Source organism: Rattus norvegicus, chromosome 3, assembly GCF_036323735.1.
Source record: "Rattus norvegicus strain BN/NHsdMcwi chromosome 3, GRCr8, whole genome shotgun sequence".
NCBI classification, from domain to species: Eukaryota; Metazoa; Chordata; class Mammalia; order Rodentia; family Muridae; genus Rattus; species Rattus norvegicus.
Window position 1 is genome coordinate 92538369 of NC_086021.1, and position 22104 is coordinate 92560472.

Here is a 22104-nt window from a genome sequence, read left to right on the forward strand (position 1 = left end):
TGCCTCTCCCTTCCCTGCCAAGGGTATTCTTTTTCCTCATTTAAAGAAGGAGTGAAGCATTCACATTTTGATCATCTGTCTTGAGTTTCATTTTTTCTAGGCATCTAGGGTAATTCAAGCATTTGTGCTAATAGCCACTTATCAATGAGTGGATACCATGTATGTCTTTCTGTGATTGGGTTAGCTCACTCAGGATGATATTTTCCAGTTCCAACCATTTGCCTACGAATTTCATGAAGTCATTGTTTTTGATAGCTGAGTAATATTCCATTGTGTAGATGTACCACATTTTCTGTATCCATTCCTCTGTTGAAGGGCATCTGGGTTCTTTCTAGATTCTGGCTATTATAAATAAGGCTGCGATGAACATAGTGGAGCATGTGTCTTTTTTATATGTTGGGGCATCTTTTGGGTATATGCCCAAGAGTGGTATAGCTGGATCCTCAGGCAGCTCAATGTCCAATTTTCTGAGGAACCTCCAGACTGATTTCCAGAATGGTTGTACCAGTCTGCAACTCCACCAACAATGGAGGAGTGTTCCTCTTTCTCCACATCCTTGCCAGCATTTGCTGTCACCTGAGTTTTTGATCTTAGCCATTCTCACTGGTGTGAGGTGAAATCTCAGGGTTGTTTTGATTTGCTTTTCCCTTATGACTAAAGATGTTGAACATTTCTTTAGGTGTTTCTCAGCCATTCGGCATTCCTCAGCTGTGAATTCTTTGTTTAGCTCTGAACGCCATTTTTTAAAAGGGTTATTTGTCTCCCTTCGGTCTAACTTCTTGAGTTCTTTGTATATTTTGGATATAAGGCCTCTATCTGTTGTAGGATTGGTAAAGATCTTTTCCCAATCTGTTGGTTGCCGTTTTGTCCTAACCACAGTGTCCTTTGCCTTACAGAAGCTTTGCAGTTTTATGAGATCCCATTTGTCGATTCTTGATATTAGAGCATAAGCCATTGGTGTTTTGTTCAGGAAATTTTTTCCAGTGCGCATGTGTTCCAGATGCTTCCCTAGTTTTTCTTCTATTGGTTTGAGTGTGTCTGGTTTGATGTGGAGGTCCTTGATCCACTTGGACTTAAGCTTTGTACAGGGTGATAAGCATGGATCGATCTGCATTCTTCTACATGTTGCCCTCCAGTTGAACCAGCACCATTTGCTGAAAATGCTATCTTTTTTCCATTGGATGGTTTTGGCTCCTTTGTCAAAAATCAAGTGCCCATAGGTGTGTGGGTTCATTTCTGGGTCTTCAATTCTGTTCCATTGGTCTATCTGTCAGTCTCTGTGCCAATACAATGCAGTTTTTATCACTATTGCTCTGTAATACGGCTTGAGTTCAGGGATAGTGATTCCCCCTGAAGTCCTTTTATTGTTGAGGATAGTTTTAGCTATCCTGGGTTTTTTGTTATTCCAGATGAATTTGCAAATTGTTCTGTCTAACTCTTTGAAGAATTGGATTGGTATTTTGATGAGGATTGCATTGAATCTGTAGATCGCTTTTGGTAAAATGGCCATTTTTACTATATTAATCCTGCCAATCCATGAGCATGGGAGATCTTTCCATCTTCTGAGGTCTTCTTCAATTTCCTTCTTCAGTGTCTTGAAGTTACTATTGTACAAATATTTACTTGCTTGGTTAAAGTCACACCGAGGTACTTTATATTATTTGGGTCTATTATGAAGGGTGTCCTTTCCCTAATTTCTTTCTCGGCTACTTTCTCTTTTGTGTAGAGGAAGGCAACTGTTTTATATGAGTTAATTTTATACCCAGCCACTTTGCTGAAGTTGTTTATCAGCTTTAGTAGTTCTCTGGTGGAACTTTTGGGATCACTTAAATATACTATCATATCATCTGCAAATAGTGATATTTTGACTTCTTCTTTTCTGATCTGTATCCCCTTGACCTCCTTTTGTTGTCTGATTGCTCTGGCTAGAACTTCAAGAACTATATTGAATAAGTAGGGAGAGAGTGGGCAGCCTTGTCTAGTCCCTGATTTTAGTGGGATTGATTCAAGTTTCTCTCCATTTTGTTTAATGTTAGCAACTGGTTTGCTGTATATGGCTTTTACTATGTTTAGGTATGGGCCTTGATTTCCTATTCTGTCCAGGACTTTTATCATGAAGGGGTGTTGAATTTTTTCAAATGCTTTCTCAGCATCTAATGAAATGATCATGTGGTTTTGTTCTTTCAGTTTGTTCATATAATGGATCACGTTGATGGTTTTCCGTATATTAAACCATCTCTGCATGCCAGGGATGAAGTCTACTTGATCATGGTGGATGATTGTTTTGATGTGCTCTTGGATTCGGTTTGCCAGAATTTTATTGAATATTTTTGCGTCGATATTCATAAGGGAAATTGGTCTGAAGTTCTCTTTCTTTGTTGGGTCTTTGTGTGGTTTAGGTATAAGAGTAATTGTAGCTTTATAGAAGGATTTCGGTAGTGCTCCATCTGTTTCAATTTTGTGGAATAGTTTGGATAATATTGCTATGAGGTCTTCTATGAAAGTCTGATAGAATTCTGCACTAAACCCATCTGGACCTGGGCTCTTTTTGGTTGGGAGACCTTTAATGACTGCTTCTATTTCCTTAGGAGTTATGGGGTTGTTTAGCTGGTTTATCTTTTCCTGATTTAACTTCGGTACCTGGTATCTGTCTAGGAAATTGTCCATTTCCTGCAGATTTTCAAGTTTTGTTGAATATAGGCTTTTATAGTAAGATCTGATGATTTTTTGAGTTTCCTCTGATTCTGTAGTTATATCTCTCTTTTCACTTCTAATTTTGTTAATTTGGACACACTCTCTGTCCTCCCGTTAGTCTGGCTAAGAGTTTATCTATCTTGTTGATTTTCTCAAAGAACAAACTTTTGGTTCTGTTGATTCTTTCTATTGTCCTTTTTGTTTTTACTTGGTTGATTTCAGCTCTGAGTTTGATTATTTCCTGCCTTCTACTCCTCCTGGGTGTATTTGCTTCTTTTTGTTCTAGAGCTTTTAGGTGTGCTGTCAAGCTGCTGACATATGCTCTTTCCTGCTTCTTTCTGCAGACACTCAGCGCTATGAGTTTTCCTCTTAGCACAGGTTTCATTGTGTCCCATAAGTTTGGGTATGTTGTACCTTCATTTTCATTAAATTCTAAAAAGTTTTTAATTTCTTTCTTTATTTCTTCCTTGTCCAGGTTATCATTGAGTAGAGCATTGTTCAATTTCCACGTATATGTGGGCATTCTTCCCTTATTGTTATTGAAGACCAGTTTTAGGCCGTGTTGGTCCGATAGCACGCATGGGATTATTTCTATCTTTTTGTACCTGTTGAGGCCCGTTTTTTGACCAATTATATGGTCAATTTTGGAGAAAGTACCATGAGGAGCTGAGAAGAACGTATATCCTTTTGCTTTAGGATAGAATGTTCTATAAATATCTGTTAAGTCGATATGGCTCATGACTTCTCTTAGTCTGTCTACGTCTCTGTTTAATTTCTGTTTCCATGATCTGTCCATTGATGAGAGTGGGGTGTTGAAATCTCCTACTATTATTGTGTGAGGTGCAATGTGTGTTTTGAGCTTTAGTAAGGTTTCTTTTACATATGTAGGTGCCCTTGTATTTGGGGCATAGATATTTAGGATTGAGAGTTCATCTTTTTGGATTTTTCCTTTGATGAATATGAAGTGTCCTTCCTTATCTTTTTTGATGACTTTTAGTTGAAAATTGACTTTATTTGATATTAGAATGGCTACTCCAGCTTGCTTCTACCAACCATTTGCTTGGAAAGTTGTTTTCCAGCCTTTCACTCTGAGGTAGTGTCTGTCTTTGTCTCTGAGGTGTGTTTCCTGTAGGCAGCAGAATGCAGGGTCCTCATTGCATATCCAGTTTGTTAATCTATGTCTTTTTATTGGGGAGTTGAGGCCATTGATGTTGAGAGATATTAAGGAATAGTGATTATTGCTTCCTGTTATATTCATATTTGGATGTGAGGTTATGTTTGTGTGCTTCTCTTCTCATTGTTTTGTTGCGAAGACGATTAGTTTCTTGCTTCTTCTAGGGTATAGCTTGCCTCCTTATGTTGGGCTTTACCATTTATTATCCTTTGTAGTGCTGGATTTGTAGAAAGATATTGTGTAAATTTGGTTTTGTCATGGAATATCTTGGTTTCTCCATCTATGTTATTTGAGAGTTTTGCAGGATACAGAAACCTGGGCTGGCATTTGTGTTCTCTTAGGGTCTGTATGACATCAGTCCAGGATCTTCTGGCCTTCATAGTTTCTGGAGAGAAGTCTGATTTGATTCTGATAGGTCTGCCTTTATATGTTACTTGACCTTTTTTCCTTACTGCTTTTAATATTCATTCTTTATTTTGTGCGTTTGTTGTTTTGATTATTATGTGACGGGAGGTGTTTCTTTTCTGTTCCAATCTATTTGGAGTTCTGTAGGCTTCTTGTATGCCTATGGGTATCTCTTTTTTTAGGTTAGGGAAGTTTTCTTCTATGATTTTGTTGAAGATATTTTCTGGTCCTTTGAGCTGGGAGTCTTCACTCTCTTCTATACCTATTATCCTTAGGTTTGATCTTCTCATTGAGTCCTGGATTTCCTGTATGTTTTGGACCAGTAGCTTTTTCTGCTTTACATTATCTTTGACAGTTGAGTCAATGATTTCTATGGAATCTTCTGCTCCTGAGTTTCTCTCTTCCATCTCTTGTATTCTGTTGGTGAAGCTTGTATCTACAGCTCCTTGTCACTTCTTTTGGTTTTCTATATCCAGGGTTGTTTCCATGTGTTCTTTCTTGATTGCTTCTATTTCCATTTTTAATTTCTTCAGCTGTTTGATTGTGTTTTCCTGGAATTCTTTCAGGGATTTTTGTGACTCCTCTCTATGGGCTTCTACTTGTTTATTTATGATTTCCTGGAATTCTTTCAGGGTTTTTTGTGACTCCTCTCTATGGGTTTCTACTTGTTTATTTATGATTTCCTGGAATTCTTTCAGGGATTTTTGCGATTCCTCTCTGTAGGCTTCTACTTGTTCTCTAAGGGAGTTCTTCACGTCTTTCTTGAAGTCCTCCAGCATCATGATCAAATATGATTTTGAAACTAGATCTTGCTTTTCTGGTGTTTGCATATTCCATATTTGTTTTGATGGGAGAATTGGGCTCCGATGATGCCATGTAGTCTTGGTTTCTGTTTCTTGGGTTCCTGCGCTTGCCTCTCGCCATCAGATTATCTCTAGTGTTGCTTTGTTCTGCTATTTCTGACAGTGGCTAGACTGTCCTATAAGCCTGTGTGTCAGGAGTGCTGTAGACCTGTTTTCCTGTTTTCTTTCAGCCTGTTATGGGGACAGAGTGTTCTGCTTTCGGGCGTGTAGTTTTTCCTCTCTACAGGTCTTCAGCTGTTCCTGTGGGCCTGTGTCTTGAGTTCACCAGGCTGGTCACTTGCAGCAGAAAAGTTGGTCTTACCTGTGGTCCCAATGCTCAAGTTTGCTCGTGGGTTGCTGCCCACGAGCTCTCTGCGGAAGTAGCAACCAGGAAGATCTGCGCTGCCGTTTCCGGGAGCTTCAGTGCACCAGGGTTCCAGATGGTGTTTGGTGTTTTCCTCTGGAATCGCAGGTCAACTTTTTAAACGAGAATTTACTTTAAAACCATTTAAAAATCCTAAAGTAATGAAAGATCCCCGTTTGATATTAGTGCAGCCACTTCTTAAGAATTTATTAATGAATTAATTAAATCTTTACAACTTCCAAATTGTCACAAAACCTAGCAGATATAGGTTTGTTAGCTTAATTTACTTTAATATCTTATGCCACATTTTGCTGTACATTCCAGAAAATGTTCGATGATAGATGTAATTTTTTTTTGAAATGAGTGAGTTTATTTAGTATACAGCTAGTATCAGTACGTTAAAAAAATAGCTGGATAGGTAGACATATCAGTTATAGATGATGATGATGATGATGATACATATAAGATAGAGATAAATAGACACATGACCTATAGATTAGATAGAGAAAAAATAGGCTAATGAAAGATCTTTTCTCAAAACAGCCAGCCTAAAGCAATTGGGTGAATATCTGTATCAATCAGATGAAGGTCATTGTAGAGATTATAAAGTTGCCTTTTGAGTGAGACTTCCAAATAAAATTACAGATATCAACAGATGAATATAATACCATGTTCTCGGACACTCATATGACCAATAAGAAACAGACTAAGGAAATTAATACAGTCATCCATGTTCCCAATAAACTCTCTTTCCATGAACCAGCGTTCAGTTTCTTCTTCCAGTGACAAACACCTTTGTTTTAAAGTATAAACAGCAGGAATATAATTTGGAAATAGTTAAAGTTCTAGTGGTCCACACGGATACAATGTGACTACTTCCTATTCTCTTACATTCCTATCAGAGCGTTATGAGATTATCCTTTGAGACCTTGGCATATTCTTTGAGACAAGCATCATTGACTCTGAAATAAAATTAGATAGCCACACTTAAAAAGTCAACTTAAGTGCAAAACAAAAAGAACACATGATAATTTACTAATATAATGTTTATTACAAAATCAATATTTGAGAATTGCCAGTTATATACCTTCTACTGTTTTCCTGGGCTAAGTGGAAAATTATTTGTAAAAGAACTTAACAATAGCCACAGAAATAATATGAAATTTCCTGGGGTAATTCTAACCAAACAATGATATTTATGACAATAACTTCAGGTATCTCATAAAAAATATCAAAGAATAGCTCAGAAAATAGAGAGATCTCCTTTGCTCATGGATTGGCAGAATTAACATAGTAAATATGGCCATCCTACAAAAGTCAATCTACAGAATCAATGCAATCCCCATAAAAATCCCAACACAATTCTTTCTTATTTTTTTAAATTTTATTGGATATATTTTTATTTAAATTTCCAATGTTATTCCATTTCCGGGTCCTGTCCATAAGCCCCCTAGCCTCTCTCCCTCACCTACTTCTAAAAGGGTGTCCAGCTCCCCACACAACCCCCCCATTTCAAACACCCCCATACATTCCCCTACACTGTGGCTCCATCCTTGGCAGGAACAAGGGAATTTTCCTTTCTTTGGTGCCCAACAAGGCCTTCCTGTGCTACATATGCAATTGGAGCCATGGGTCAGTCCATGTAGAGTCTTTGGGTAGTGGTTTAGTCTCTAGGAGTTCTGATTGATTTGCATTGTTGTTCTTATGGGGTTGAAAGCCTCTTCAGCTCTTTAAATCCTTTCCCTAATTCCTCCAACAGGGATCCTGTTCTCAGTTCAGTGGTTTCCTGCTAGCATTCATCTCTGTATTTGACATGCTCTAGCTATGCCTCTCAGGAGACATCTATATCTGTTTCTTGTCAGCATGCACACTTTAGCTTCATCAATATTATCTAGGTTTAGTATATATATATATATATATATATATATATATATATATATATATATAGTGCTGTTTTCCCAGTTCTGGCAATCTCTGAATGACCATTCCTTCAGTCTCTGCTCTAAACTTGGTCTCCATATCTCCTCCTATGAATATTTTTTATTCCCCCTTTTAAGGACTGAAGTGCATCTGCACTTGGGTCATCCTTCTTCTTGTACTTCATGTCGTCTGTGGATTGTATCTTGAGAAATTCCACCATTTGCGTTAATATCCATTTTTCAGTCAGTACAGACCATGGGTGTTTTTTTGTGATTGGGTTACCTCACTCAAGATGACATTTCCTGTTCTATCCATTTGCCTATGAAATTCATGAAGTAATTGGTTTTGACATTCTTAAAGAAAAGACATGAGTGTAAAGTATTAAAAATTAAATCTGAATTATAATTAATAATATTTACTATGCTTATATTTGAGCATAATTTACTGTTCTGTCACATGCTCATAGAGTGACTATTTATATTATAAATCTAAATAAATGAAGCATAAACAGTCAGAGAATCATTAATTTTTCATACTTTGCTCATTAATTTACATATGATTCTGAAGATAATCTTATTGTGTCAGTTATTTGGTCATGCAATAAATAACACATACTTATTTAAACCATAACTAAGGTGTTTCCTGATTTCTGAAATTACAAAATTTTAGAAACTACATTGCTGTAAATGGGCAATGTAGTGTTTGTATAAGAGATCCCCAGAAAGATAGAAATCATGCTGTCTGGTGCATTTACAGAAAGAAAACAAAACTGAAGGAATGAATGAATGAATGAATGAATGAATGAAAACGATAGCTTAATTACTTAGTGCCACTCTGAATTTAAGCCTTGAGTTTTCCTGCTTTTTGATAACTCTATGAACAGCATTTTTCACTTCTTTGTTTCTGAGACTATAAATGAGTGGGTTCAGCATGGGGATCACAACAGTATAGAAAACAGAAGCCACTTGATCCTTTCCCAAGGAGTAGGAATTACTTGGTTTCAAATAAGTAAAAATCATAGAACCATAAAACACAGTGACTCCTAGGAGATGAGAGGCACAAGTAGAGAAGGCTTTGTGCTTTCCTGAAGTGGAATTGATCTTCAAAATCGTAGAGAGTATGGACATATAGGATGCACTTATTGTGGTAACAGACACCATTAGAGTGGATCCAGCAAAGATGAATATAATGATTTCAATGTTATGTGTATCATTACAAGACAGTACTAAAATTGGGGACGTGTCACAGAAAAAATGATGGATAACCTTGGGTCTGCAGAAGTATAAGGTATTCATACAAAGTATATTAACAGTGGCATCCAAAGTTCCAATCATATAGGAACCAGTGAGAAGGGCACTGCAGAACCTTGTGGACATGATAACTGGGTAGTGTAAAGGGTTGCAGATAGCCACATATCTGTCATAGGACATTGAAGCAAGAAGGAAACATTCAGCAGCAGCCAAGAGGACAAAACCATACATCTGAGTGAAACAGCCAATAAAGGAAATGATTTTGTTGGAAGTCAGCAGATTCTGTAAAGTCTTAGGTGTGATGACAGTTGAGTAACAGAGGTCAAGGAATGACAGATGGGTGAGGAAGAAATACATTGGAGTGTGAAGCCGAGCATCTAGACGGATGATCAGCATCATGCCTGTGTTTCCCAGCACAGTGACCAGGTATATCAGCAGAAACAGCACAGCGAGGACTAGCTGTAACTCTTTGGAATCTGTCAGTCCCATGAGGATGAAGTCAGACTCTTTTGTGTAATTCCAGGTGCTCATAGTGAACAACCCTAAAACTGAAAAGAAATCAAAGGTGATACTCAGCTTGATTAACTATGAAAAGGATTTTTATTTAAATGTACATGCTGGTATGTTTGTTGATTTTGCTAGCTCAATATCGATAGAGTATGAGAATGAGCAAATATTAAAGATAGAGATAAAACTCACATTTAACCAGGATATGCTAACAGGTGTCATAATTTGTGTTTTTAATTACTATCATACTATTATAAATGATTTCCTTTGGTAGCTCCATAATTAGTGTCAGATATTTGTGTATAGGCACCACTGCGTGCATCCATTTTAAAGAATGGAAGAATGCAGAATCTTAAAAGATCAAATAACTTGTCAAAACTGAGCTAAAATGAATGTTGCCTCTTTGGAATTTTCTGTATAGTTTTGCTAAAAGCAGCATGAATATGAATTTGTGTCCTCTCTATGCCTACTCACCTAATCCTAATTTCTTACCTATTGTGAATAATGATAAGAGATAACTACATGATTATTTTTGTTGATTAATTTTTGATATAAAGTATTGACAGCTATATTTTAGTGTTGATATATTTAAATAGGGCACTTGATGACATATAAACATTAAGGAGATTGTGTGCATTATTTTCCTGTCAATGAAACCGAAAATATATTCTAAAATTATACTCAGAACTCATAGACTCTAAATGTTTTGTGGTTGTTTGCACAAATCTTGACATTTACTTAGTTAAGGCACAAATTCTAAGTACTTACTTGTTTCTAAAATAAAGCCTATATTTCATCCATACAGATCCAAACTTTGCCAGTTTTAAAAATACTTACTGTGAGTCAGAGCTTGTAAATGGAAAAACATACAAATAAAAGTACATGCATTTTTCAATATCATGTATCCAAAATTATGATAATTCCTAATTTCCTTATTACTAAAATGTGAAAGATGATTAAAGACACAAATATTTCTGTACTGCAATACATTGTATTGATCAATACCTTTGTATATTTGTCCATTCATTTTTTAAATTCCGACTTTTGTCACCCTTGAAATTATTCTTGAGTATTGACAAAATGAAAAATTTCTTGAGCAGATATGATCCGAAAGCATGTCAAAGAGTTACTATGGACATAAGATGAGGAGTTACAGAACTTTTATCTCTGCTACCGTCTAAGGACAAATGGGTATTACCAATACGTGGACTTCCTCAGGGACCAATTTTCCAAATAGATTATCTGGCATGCTTTCAAAAACCAAAGTTCAATGACTAATTCAATAAAGCTTTTGGGTTTTCCCAAGAAGCCTGATGAAAACAATGAATATGTTCATGGTGTTATTTTTATGACTACACTTAATATCTACATTAAATAAACAGTTAAAACTGCAAAAAGTTATTATTTATGGAAGATAGTTATAAGTATCACAACATCCATATCAGATGATTTCTTTGTGCTATGGAAAAGAAAACAAATTATTCATATATATTCAATTAGTCATATATATATATAATACTTTTATCAGTGACAGTATTAAGGATGAAATGGCAAATTTTTTCATGAGAGATATTTTACATTGAAAAGTGTGAGTCTTTTCTGAGTAAAATGCATACAATAAAGCAGTAGACTCTAATAAACTTGTAATTAGTCAGTATAAGAAATTTCCACTTAAAAGGTTATTTTAAACATAAACATGAATTTTCTCAGTCATATTGTTTTGTGTACAAGAGCAGAGTTTGATATCTCTTGCATATTTTCACAATTATTATGTTGTATACCAAATATTTTACCACTAGAATTTTATTTACAATGGCATGTCCTGTGAGAACATGTTAGTATGAACTTAGTTTCATGTAATTTGCACTGGGTATGTATCAGTCTTCACTGAGTGCACTGAAAATTCTCAACATGTTAAGCCTTTTGTAGTACCACGAGGATAACTGAGGTTCTGTTTTCCTGTTAGATTTTATCTCTTTTTAGCAAAATATGACACCTACAAAATTTGCTTCATTTTTCTGTGAATGCTAGCTTTTTTATTTAAAAACATACTACGAAGGTATAAAGATGGAGTCTGTTCAGAATATTTAAAAAAATACTACAGCTAGGTGAAATAGAGTCAATTTCACATATTCATAATAAAGTCAAATTTGTTCTTTAACAAGAATGGAAGCATAAATATGATTTTAAAATGTTTAACTTTTTTTCTCGGAAAGAAATTGTTACAGGTATCATCAAAGTGAAAGATTCTTGTGAGTTTTCTTTTTTTGATTTATAATGAAATCAGTATCTCTGAATAGGTAGAAATAACTCATTCTTTCGCTTGGACCCAAAGGGATGGTGGCATGTCATATATCAAAATAAAATAGAACTTAAGGTTGTGTACTGAATACAATCCAACTCTTTGTAGAATCTTCTAAAGATGGAAGGAATCTCAGTGGGAAGGTACTGTAGCTTCCAGTCAGCTTCTTTTTATTATTATGATTGTTATTGGATAATTTTTATTTATATTTCAAATGTTATCCTTTTTCCCTGTTTCCTACCTATAAACCTCCTATTCTATCCCCACTCCTCCAGCTTCTATGAAAGTATTACCCTACCCACCCCTTCCTGCTTTCCTTCCCTGACATTCCAGTATACTTGGACGTCAAGCCTTGGCATGACCAAGGGCTTTTCCACCCATTGATACCCAAGGACACCCTGTGCGTCATGTGCAGCTGGAACCATGGGTCTGTCTATGTGTATTCTTTAGGTGTAGATTTAGTCCGTCAGAGCTCTAAGTGGTTGGCTGGGTTGTTCTTTGGGGATTTTACACCACTTCAGCTCCTTCAATTCTTTCTCTAACTCCTCCAATGGGAATCCTGTTCTCTGTTCAATGGTGGGCAGCATTCATTAGCCTTTGTATTTGTCATGCTCCAGCAGAGCCTCTCAGGAGACAGCTGTATCCGGATCCTGTCAGCATGCACTTCTTGTCATCAGCAATATTTTCTGGGTTAGTGGCTATGTGTATATAGGCAGAGTCCTAAGTGGGGAAGTCTCTGGATGACGTTTTCTTCAGTCTCTGCTCCAAACTTTGTCTCCGTTTTTTCTCCTTTTAATATTTTTGTTTCCCTTCTAAGAAGGACTGAAGCATCCACACTTAGGTCATTCTTCTTGAGCTGCTTCTTATGATAGAACTCTTTTCCTCTCTCTGTGTTTCTGTCTCTCTCTGTCTCTGTCTTCACCCTTCCATTCTTTATTTCTCTCTCTCTCTCTCTGAATGTATGTGTGTTATGAAATTAAGTACACAGATTTGTAAATATCACACTTTTGTACATAATTAAAGAATGTTACCATATTTATTTTCATAAAACATGTCTAACCATGTAGACCAAATTGGCTTCAGACTAATTCATTCTTTTGTCTCAGCCTCCTAAGTGATGATAATTAAAGGCCTGTGCCAGAGTCTAGTTCAACAATGTTACTCATGTAAATGCAATGTATGATGCAGTAAACCATGAAAATATACATTTTCCAAAATGAACACAGTGATAACAAAACTCAGTAGTTTGAGCACCTAATCTGAGGTGTCAGAATCTTGATCTGTACTTAAGCCACTTGAAATTCATAGATAGAATGAAGCAGGAAATGGAGCAACATTGATTAAGAAAAAATACAGTAAGACTAGTTTCTTATGTATTTTATTAGAGTTTGATTATATTTGATTAGTATGGCAGAAAAAATATGATGATATAGTATATATGACAAGTACATGTGTTATAAAATTTAGATTTTATGGATAAACAGTATTATATACATCTTTAAAGTTTCAGTAAATGTGTTGTTCTCAGTGTGCACTTAAATGTGTATAAATTATACATATACATTCATATTTGTGTAATCATTCTGTTTTTCCTATGAATTTGAGGGTATTCAGAATCATATGACTTCTAAAAAGCAATGTGATAAAATGGGAATATATGGATATAGTGAGAATAATATGGCTTTGCAAATCAAGGAGAAAATCCTCAGAAGAAATCAACTCCCATCATATAATTTTTCATATCTAACCTCCTAAAACTGGGCAAAATACTTCAACTGATTAATACAATTAACATGAATATCCATTTTCTCAGTCATATTATGTACATTTGTGTACAAGCAAAGGTTTTGGTCTCACTTGAAAATTTTCATAATACTGAATATTTTACCATTAGAATTTTATGTACCAATGCCTGTCTTGTGAGGACATCACCAAAGCCCTTAGTTTCATATATTTTGTACCAGATTAAGTCATGTTTGTAGTTTGTAGCAGATTAAATCAATGCAAATAATATTAGTTCTGCATGAATGAATATGTGTGCATGGATGTACATGAGTACATGAACTGAATAAGATAAAATTAGTGGATGATTTTTTCACTTATAAAATGAAATAGGTTGAGTGATAATTATGATCAACACTCATATTTATTGAAAATAGATTCTTCTCTCATACAAGATATCATAACCACAGTTTCTTTTTTCTACCAATCCTCTGAGCTCTCCTTCCCTCCCACCCTCTCCCAGATCCCTTTCCCCCTCTGTTTACATTGAGAAAAGAGGAAGTCTCCAAGAAACAATAAGTAAACACAACAAAACAAGACCTAATAAAACTAGGCAAAAGCACTTGTACATAATCTGGACAAGGCAAACCAATAAGAGGGAAAGTGTCCTACAAGCAGGCCAAAAACCTAGAGACACACTAGCTTCTATTGTTAGAAGTCTCACAAGACACTAAACTAACAATAATAATATATATGCAGAGGACCTGGTACAGACCCATGGGAACTGATCCTTTCTTCTTTAACCTCTTTGAGCCTATGTGAATCTTGCTTACTAGAATCAGTGGGCATGTTCCACTAGAGGTCTTTATCCCCTTTGATCCCTAAAATCTTTCTTATTCCCGTTTGGTGGAGTTCCCCAGCCTCAAGGATAGGGATCCGAGTTGAGACCTCCAATTTAGACTCTCTCTCTCTCTCTACATAATGTATGGCTGTATTACTTATCATCCTCATTGTGGAAAGTGTAAAATAGAATCTTAAAGTGGTTTGGACTTGTATTTCTCTGATGACTAAAGAAGGATACTGAGTATTTCTTTAAGTATTTTTCAGCCATTTAAGTTTCCTCTATTTAGAATTCTCTGTTTATATATGTACACCATTTTTAAGTTGGGTTTGGTTTTTATATCTACTTTCTTGAAATCTACAAATATTTTGGACATTAGTACTTTATTGAATGTGGAGTTAGTAAAAATCTTTTATCACTCTGTAGGATACCGCTTCTCCCAATCCATGTTGCTCTTTGCCTTATAGAACCTTTTTAGATTCATGAGGTCTCATTTATTATTTGTTGACCTTTGTGCCTGCTCTATTGATATTAGTGTATTCAGAATGTTATGTCTTTAAAATCTTAACAGAATAAAAAACAATTCAATTGAACTTCAATAAGGAATTTCAATCATAATTAGTGATAAGAAAACACGGAAACTAAATCTTTGTTTTACAAAGGGGTTAAAGTAAAAGTTTTGCTTTACCTTGGATGTGAGAGACTCTAAGGACTCAAAGAGAGAGAACCTAGACAAAATGCCTTAGAATGGGTAGAGGGAACTTGTAGAGCCTACCACAAGCAGAAAGACAGGGCATCAAGTGAGGGATGAGGTTGCTATCCCACAGTCAAAACTCTGACACATAATTGTTCCTGTCTGAACAAACTGTAGGGACAGAAATGGAGAAGAACCTGCAAAGAAGAACATCCAGCGATAGGCCCAAAGGGGGGATCCAGTTCAAGCAGAGGTTCTAAGACCTGACACTATTACTGAGGCTATGGAGCACTCAAAAAGAGGGACCTATTATGACTGCCTTCAAAAAGACTCAACAAACAACTGAAAGAATCAGATGCAGTTATTTGCACCCAACCAGTGAATAGAAGTTGCAGACCCCTGTGATAGAATTAGGGAAAAGCTGGAAGAAGAGAAGTTGGAGGACAACCTTGTAGGAGGACCAGCAGTCTCAATTAACCTGGAGCCCTGAGATTTCTCAAACACTGGATCACCAACCAGGCAGCATATACCAGCTGATATGAGGACCTCAAGTCCCATACAGCAGAAGACTGCCAGGTCTGGGTTCAGTCAGAGAAGATGCACCTAACCCTCAAGAGACTGGGGGCCCCAGGGAATTTAGAGCTCTGCTGGGGTGTTAGGGCTGTTGGGGTGTGTGGGGTGTGTGGGATGGGTGGAGTGGGGACATCCTCATTGAGATGGTAGGGGAAGTATGGGATATGGAACAGTTGGAAGGTGGACTGGGTGGGGAATAATATCTGAAGTGTAAAAATTAATAATAATAAAAGAAGACACTGAAACTGAATCTTTGTTTTGTTGAGTGGTTAAAGTAAGTTTTATTTTACATTCATAAACACTTTTCCTAAAAGTCTTTTCATTGCCTCCTTTACCTCTTTGTTCCTAAGACTATAGATGATAGGATTCAACATGGGAATCACAATGGCATAAAATGTGGACACTACCATGTCATGTTCCAAGGCATAGCTAGAACTTGGTCTCATATACATGAAGAGGATTGTTCCATAATATATGGACACTCCAGTGAGGTGAGAACCACATGTAGAGAACACTTTTTGTCTCCCCTCAGCAGAATGCATCTTCAAAATGGCAAACAAGATGAAACTGTAAGAGATGATGATGACCAAGATAGTGAGTACCTCAATGGAGCTCACAAAGACGAAGAGCAGAAGTTCATTCATTTTAGTGTCAGAGCAAGAAATAGCCAATAGAGGAGGAATATCACAGAAAAAATGCTTAATTTCATTGGAGTTACAAAAGGAGAGACTAGCAGTGGCTGCTGTATGGATAGATGCATGAAGAATTCCACCAACATTGGAGGCAATGATGAGTGACACATAGACTCTGGGTGACATGCTCACTGCATATAGAAGTGGGTTGTAAATAGCTACATAGCGGTCATAAGCCATTGCAGCCAAGAGAAAACACTCTGTTGTTCCACAGCTAACAGCAAGGAACATCTGTGCTGTACATCCAAGGAATGAAATGACTTTCTTCTTTGACATAAAATCTATTAACATTTTGGGAGTGATAATGGTAGAAAAGCAAGTGTCTATGAATGATAAAACACCTAGAAAATAGTACATTGGGTTGTGGAGCTGAGGATTCCCAATGACTACTGCAATAAGTCCTATGTTTCCCATGAGTGTAAAAAGATAAATCATTAGAAATAGGAAAAAAAGAATGATCTGAAGTTCAGTGTTGCCTGTGAGGCCCCTCAGAATGAAGAGAGACACATAAGTGACATTCTCCATGCTATACTCTCAGACAGATTATTTCAAAGTCATTCACAAGGTAACCATTCATAGTATTAAGAAAATAGCACAAATTCTTGGAGTCAAAGTAGGACGTGCATCCTTTCATTTATCATACAATGGTATAAATGCCCAAGTGCAAATACAGAATTCAGTGGAAGGTATGTGTTCATGTGCTGGTGAATGCATGTTCTGCTTAAAGCCATCAGCTGTAACAGTCAGTTCATCCCTGCATTCAATTACTTATTTTCATTTTTAAATTGAATTAAAATCCAAGCTCAGAACCAAAAGTAGTAGTATAAGCTGGGGAGGTAGAAGACTGTAGGAACCTGAAAGCCATCCTCACAAATATGAGAACAGTTTGAAGCACATGAGACTGTCAAAGTAAACAAGGAAATAAATTGAAACGATAAAAGTTTCTCTAACATTCCAGACAATCAAACTTTCTATTAGTAACAGTGCACAGGATCTAAGAGTAGTTATCTTGGTCTTTCAGCTATTTGGAAAAATGGTTTTTTATAATCTTCTCTCCTACAGATTGTGAAATTGATTTCAAAACATAAGTATAAACACTGAGAAAAACATGTTAAGAGCATTGTTGTAGAATGTAGCTATTTTAGTTATATAACATGCAGAGAGAAAAGTAGTACTTTACAATATTGTACACAATATTTTAAAGTAATTTTATCTCTTTTAGGTTGATAAACATGGTAGCTGATGAGATAGCTCACAGAATAAAGTCCTTACTGCCAAACTGAAAACTTGGGTTTAATTTCTGACAATTCACATGCTGCAAGAAAAGAATCAAACATTTTGTTTTCCTCTCATCTCCATATTCACGACTAGCCCCATTCATGATGCATTCCCCTAAAAATACAACAAAATACGTGTAGTTTATATAGATAAATTAAAAAACTGATAAATAATTGAAGAAGAAAATGAAACATGATGATTACATGACAATATATCAAACCTCTTAAATCCTTGGCACATTATCTGTTATCAGTGATAATCAAAAAGTTAGACTTTCCGAAGGTCCATCTCAAAGTACAGACATCATCTATGGCAGAAGAGGCTTTTGATCTTATTTAGTGAAAAAAACAATGAAGTCACATATTAACAAGCTCTGGAATAGAATTACAGGTTGCCTGAAAGAACTGAAAAATATTGTTTGTATTTTTAGAAATATAAAAGAAATTATGATAAAAACAAATTACTGATCTCTATTCTCTTCTTCTGTTCTTCCCTCACTTTCTCTCTCATTCTCCTCCTCTAATTCCTTTGTCTATTCTTCCTTATATTGCTACTTTTCTTTCCTTTCCCTCCCAGTTTTGCTTCCATTACTCACTCTTTCCCTTTACCACATTGGAGCAACTACAGTAGAAACATTTAATGGATATATACCTATGTAATAAGTGACAAATCTCATGTAAGTAGTTACTTGGAGAAAAGGATACCTAATGTTGAAAATAAAATTGATAAGAAGAAAAGGGCTCAAATGTTTCAATTTCATAAATCATGAATTTCTATAGCAAGTATAAATTAAATGTGAAACAATGCAAATAGGGAAAATCAGCTATACTTTTATGTATTATACTTTGCATAAACAAAATAAAAGAAACAAGTTATGTTTGAATAAGTTGAAGTGTACCCAAATTTTAAAGTGATTATGATTTACACGTAGAAAAACGACTACAAATAAATCATGACTCACAAATAAGACATGACTTTTCAAGTTCCAGATATGAAAATTGATTTTGAATCTGAAACTTCTTGAGCATCATAGAATTTTTTTAAAAAGCTGTGTGCTATTAGGATTTCATCCCGAAGAGTTTTCTTCAATATATTAAGACTGAATATAACCAGGGAGAAGAGTTAAATATTCAGATATATATATATATATATATATATATACACAATATAATTTATTTTAAAATGTAAGTTTGTGCTGTAGGATTAATATCTAGTTAAACTTTTTTTGTAATTTTTATTTTAAAATATTGGGTCAAAAATTGTATTATATCAGAATATTTAAAATGTTTATGACCAGGACATTTTGACTATGTGTGGTTCTATTTTTTATTTTTTTTTTTACTCTTTTCATAGTGCATAGCTTTGTACACCCTAAACAAGTGCTCTGCAATTTAGTAGTTATTCTAGCCAACCTCTCCTTTTATCTTTACCCAAATGGAAATATTTGTATTGTGGTAGATTCAGAATGTATCCTTTCATAACATAACTGAGTTGTGTCTGGAATAATTTGGGAATATTTATACTAATTACATTTATTTATCTTATGTGTGTATTTGTACATGCAGAGAGAAGTCAGTGGGTACATCACTTGCATCCTAGGAATTGAACCCAGTTTGGCATGTGCCATGGGAAACAGCCTTATCCATGAAGAGATCTCTAATACTTTTTTTCCAGGCTTTATTCCCCCATAATGTAAAAAATAGTAGTTTTTAAAATTGCATCATATGGTAATAGTTGTGTTATTACCATATATACATATAATAGTGGTTCTCATCTTGTCAGATATGAAAGATTTAGATGAGTCCTATGATATTAAGACTTTCATTTCACATGAGTATTTTCTAACAGTGGTTCCTGGGTTATTCCTCTGTATAGATATACAGTGCACTTAAATGAAATTGAAACTCCTGTCACAAACCTAATATTTCCTCCAAGAACTCTAGTGATCACTGTTATGATTTCAGATCAATTCTTTTTTTTTACATTTCATATCACTAGTTTACCCCAAGGGAGGAAAGAAAGTATGTATAACTAATGCACATGTTTGTCTACAGAAAAAATGTCACGGAAATTAATAGAAAACAACAATAATCCACAAACAAAATAATGTAAAATAAACTTGTTGAATAAATATGACATTCCACATAAACTTAATTTGAATTAAGAAATAAGTCTCCATAAATTTTCATTTCTATTATTTTGGTTATTGTTGCTACAGTTTGAGCAGATCCATCTAGAACGTCAGAATTTTATGTTTGATATTGACTCATAGAGTTTGCAGAGGGGAGGAGACAGTAGAGGAACTTCTAAGCACTTTGGACAGGAATGGGTTTCTGTATTGATTTTGAACATAGCGCAGGGCCTGAAGATCAACCTCATGTCTCTCTGTCTTACATGATCTTTTGACAATTATTCATTGTCTGAACTAAGACCACAACTGCTATTCTATATGGAACACTTTCAATATCACCCACTGTGGTGAAAAGCAAGCAAGCAAACAAACAAACAAACAAAACCAGCATGAATCAGCAGTGATAGGAGTGACTTCAAAACTGTGTATCTAACTGGAAAAACATACTAGTTTTTACATGTTACATGTCTCTCAAAATATCTTCTGGTAAATCTGTTTTCTCTTTTGTGGGAAGTTCCTCGCTAATTATGCTTCAACATGGCATCCTGCTTCATCTTAAAAATAAAGCACATATCCTATTTACCACTATAAGCATAAATGATACATTTAAAATTTTCCTTGTGTGTTTCCTGGTTGGTGCTCACATTGACAAAGACAGAATTCTGCATAAACAAGATTGGAGTAAATACATTATAGTCATTGTTTCAATAGGTTCTATACCACATTGATCCTCAATATTTAATAATAAAATTGCTAAGTACACAATAGCCTATTTTATATTGAATTTTAGGTTTTCTAAAATGTTCTAAGTCTGGGCTTAGAAATGTTTCCTACCTGTGGAAGATCAAATACAGGTTTAATTACCAGACAAACATGGTTCTCTGAGATTGTTTATATTTGCTGACTTTGCCATGAAACCCACAGGAAATTCTCATGGGAAGTTCTAATTTTATTCTACTTCAGTAATCAATGTGATAATTTATCAATGGAAAAAAATAAGTGGCTGGCAAACAATATAACACATGCAGACAAGTTATAGGTCATAAAAAGAAAATAATTGTCAAAAATGATGAATTAGGAAAATAAATATTTTTAGTATGAAGTAAGAAATCTTAAAATAAAAGATTAAATCTTACAACAGAGCTTTGATAATGAGTCATAATTTGTTTCCTGCTGCATGGTCATTGTCTAGGCTTTTTACATTGCACTAGGTCAGTGATTACGATGATCTATATTAACATATAATCACAACATTTCTTGCAAAATCTAGCTGAGATGATTAGAGTCATTTGGAGCCTTTACATTCTGCTGAATTAAAATTCCTATTTTAAAAATGAACAAAAACTAAAATTTGAGAATGTCAGAGGATTTTTCCATCCACGTAAAAGGGAAATAAAAATTCTAGTTCCCAGACTGTAATGGCATAATCTTTATAAGAGAGGCAGGCAGATCTCTGTTGAGCTTAAGGCCAGCCTTGGTGTTAGAGAAAGTTATATGACAGCTGCGACTACCAAAAAAAAGCCTGTCTTATAAAACAAAAATAACAAATTAAAATGCTAGAAATATTGAGTAGACAAAACCAAGATAACAATCCTGAAAGCTTTGTTAAGTGTGATATGTCAAGCATTATGCTACTTTTTGTCTACTTATCTGAAGTATTAGTCATACTTGCAGACACACCTATATGCTTCCTCACACACATGTATGTCCTCCCACAGAAGTGGATCATGTGTACTCAGCAAGTGTTTAGCCACTAAGCCAGGTCCCCATTACAGCTTTTAGTCAATGGAAATAAAGGTACTATAGTAACTGAGTCCATGATTTACATGGATGTAAACTGTATTTGGCTAGTTTTATTTTATAGTTTATTTTGTTTTGTTTTGTTTTTTTTTTTTGTAATCGATTTTATGTAAACTTGGGACATTCTATAATCATCTGACAGTAGAAAACCTCAATTGAGAAGATCCCTCCAGAAGATCAGGCTGTAAGAATACAATGCTCTAAGTCATTTTCTCAGACATAATGAAAGTTTATTTATATATATTTTTGGTTTTTTGGGGTTTCTTTTTTATTTCTCTAAGGTCGGCATTTTCCTCCTGATCTTTATTTTTATTAAATTATTTTATTTACTTTTATTCCAAATTTGCTCCCCTTTTCAGTCCTCCCTCCCAGAGTTCTGTTCTCCCAAACCCCCTTGCCTCTGAAAGGGTGCTCCCTTATCCACATACTTGTTCAGTCTCATTTCACTTCCCACACCATCCCCCTTCCTTAGGCATCAATTTTCTACAGAATTTGAAGCATACTTTCACTAGACAATGTAGTCCTCTGTTATATATGTTCCAGTGGCCATGGACCACCCCATTCATTCTCTTTGGTTGGTGGCTTAATCTCTGGGAACTCTGAGGGGTCTGGAATAGTTGATACTGTTGTTATTCCTTTGGGTTTACAGCACCCTTCTGCTCCTTCGATTTTTCCTCTAATACTTCCATAGGGGTCTCCAACTTCAGTCCGACTGTTGGCTGTAAGTATCTACATCTGTCTCAGTTAGCTACTGGTAGATCCTCTCAGAGAACAGCTATGCTAGGCTCCTGAAAGCACAAGGAATCAGTGATAAGGTCAGGGTTTGGTGCCTGCCCATGGGATGGATTCCAACTTGGGGCAGTCAATGGATAGTTGGCTCCATTCATATTTTATTTATGAAGTTTATTTTGCTAC

The 22104-nt window shown here is 35.4% G+C and overlaps 2 protein-coding genes across 3 annotated transcripts in view; both read right to left on the bottom strand.

The window, feature by feature from the left end:
* Positions 1–8085: 8085 nt before the first annotated feature.
* Or8h10b (olfactory receptor family 8 subfamily H member 10B) overlaps positions 8086–22104 on the bottom strand; it is a 35808-nt gene continuing 21789 nt past the window's right edge. The window contains exon 2 of one of the 2 annotated variants that reach the window (XM_063284273.1): positions 8086–9197. In XM_063284273.1, the coding sequence (XP_063140343.1) occupies positions 8215–9180 (966 nt within the window). In that variant the 5' untranslated portion in view covers positions 9181–9197 and the 3' untranslated portion in view covers positions 8086–8214. Of the gene's footprint in view, positions 9198–22104 lie in introns of those variants that run through there. The other variant, NM_001000563.1, reaches the window with a different exon arrangement.
* On the bottom strand, positions 15570–16505 carry Or5t16 (olfactory receptor family 5 subfamily T member 16). The gene has a single exon (NM_001000673.1). It carries the CDS (start codon positions 16503–16505, stop codon positions 15570–15572), a length of 936 nt encoding a protein of 311 aa, NP_001000673.1.